The following is a 644-nucleotide window of genomic DNA, read 5'->3' on the forward strand; positions in this document are numbered from 1 at the left end:
CGTATTCTACAATGTACCAGAAGTGGATTCGTGTGAAGTGTCTATCACACAAAAAGGAGATACTGTGGATGTAGATGTAAACGATTCGGAGGTTACCTGTGTTGAGCCTTCACCATCCTCTTCATCATCTCCCAGCCATACGGCGTCACTCACACCATTACCTTCGATTAAGCCTGCTTCTCTTTCTACGAGCCCAAGTATGACGCCAACCCCTAGCGCAACCGTCACCGCCAGTCCAAGTGCGACCTTGACTGCCAGTCCTAGTCCATCTATGTTTATTCCGGCTTTCATCAATGGTACAGTTATAAAGCACGTGACGCGAGAAGGTATCGAGAACGTTACCGTAACTGCTGTGTGTGTAACTGATGCTACCATCAGCTACACCGCTGTGGCCGGCGCTGATGGGTCATATTCCATTGGGAATGTGGTGGACTGCGAGTACAACGTGACCGTTCCTGTAGAACACCTGGGCGACCCTGTGTTCACTGATCCCAACGTCACTGTAGTTATCACACCGGACATCAGATATGGCGAGGCGGACTTCGAGTACATTCCACTGGGAACCATTTCAGGTTACACTTTGAATTCCTTTGATCTGAGTGCTATCGCTAATGTGACTATTGAGTTGCACTGCGAGAACGAAC

The 644-nt window shown here is 49.1% G+C and overlaps 1 protein-coding gene across 1 annotated transcript; it reads left to right on the top strand.

Annotated features, from left to right (window-relative positions):
* Positions 1–135: 135 nt before the first annotated feature.
* SARC_18074 (hypothetical protein) lies at positions 136–546 on the top strand (the record flags this gene model as incomplete). The annotated part of the gene is made up of 1 exon (XM_014287843.1): positions 136–546. A coding segment is annotated over exon 1 (347 nt), but the record flags the coding sequence as incomplete, so codon positions are not given.
* Between the last annotated feature and the right edge of the window lie 98 nt (positions 547–644).

Source organism: Sphaeroforma arctica (genome assembly GCF_001186125.1).
Source record: "Sphaeroforma arctica JP610 unplaced genomic scaffold supercont1.13587, whole genome shotgun sequence".
Taxonomy (NCBI): domain Eukaryota; class Ichthyosporea; order Ichthyophonida; genus Sphaeroforma; species Sphaeroforma arctica.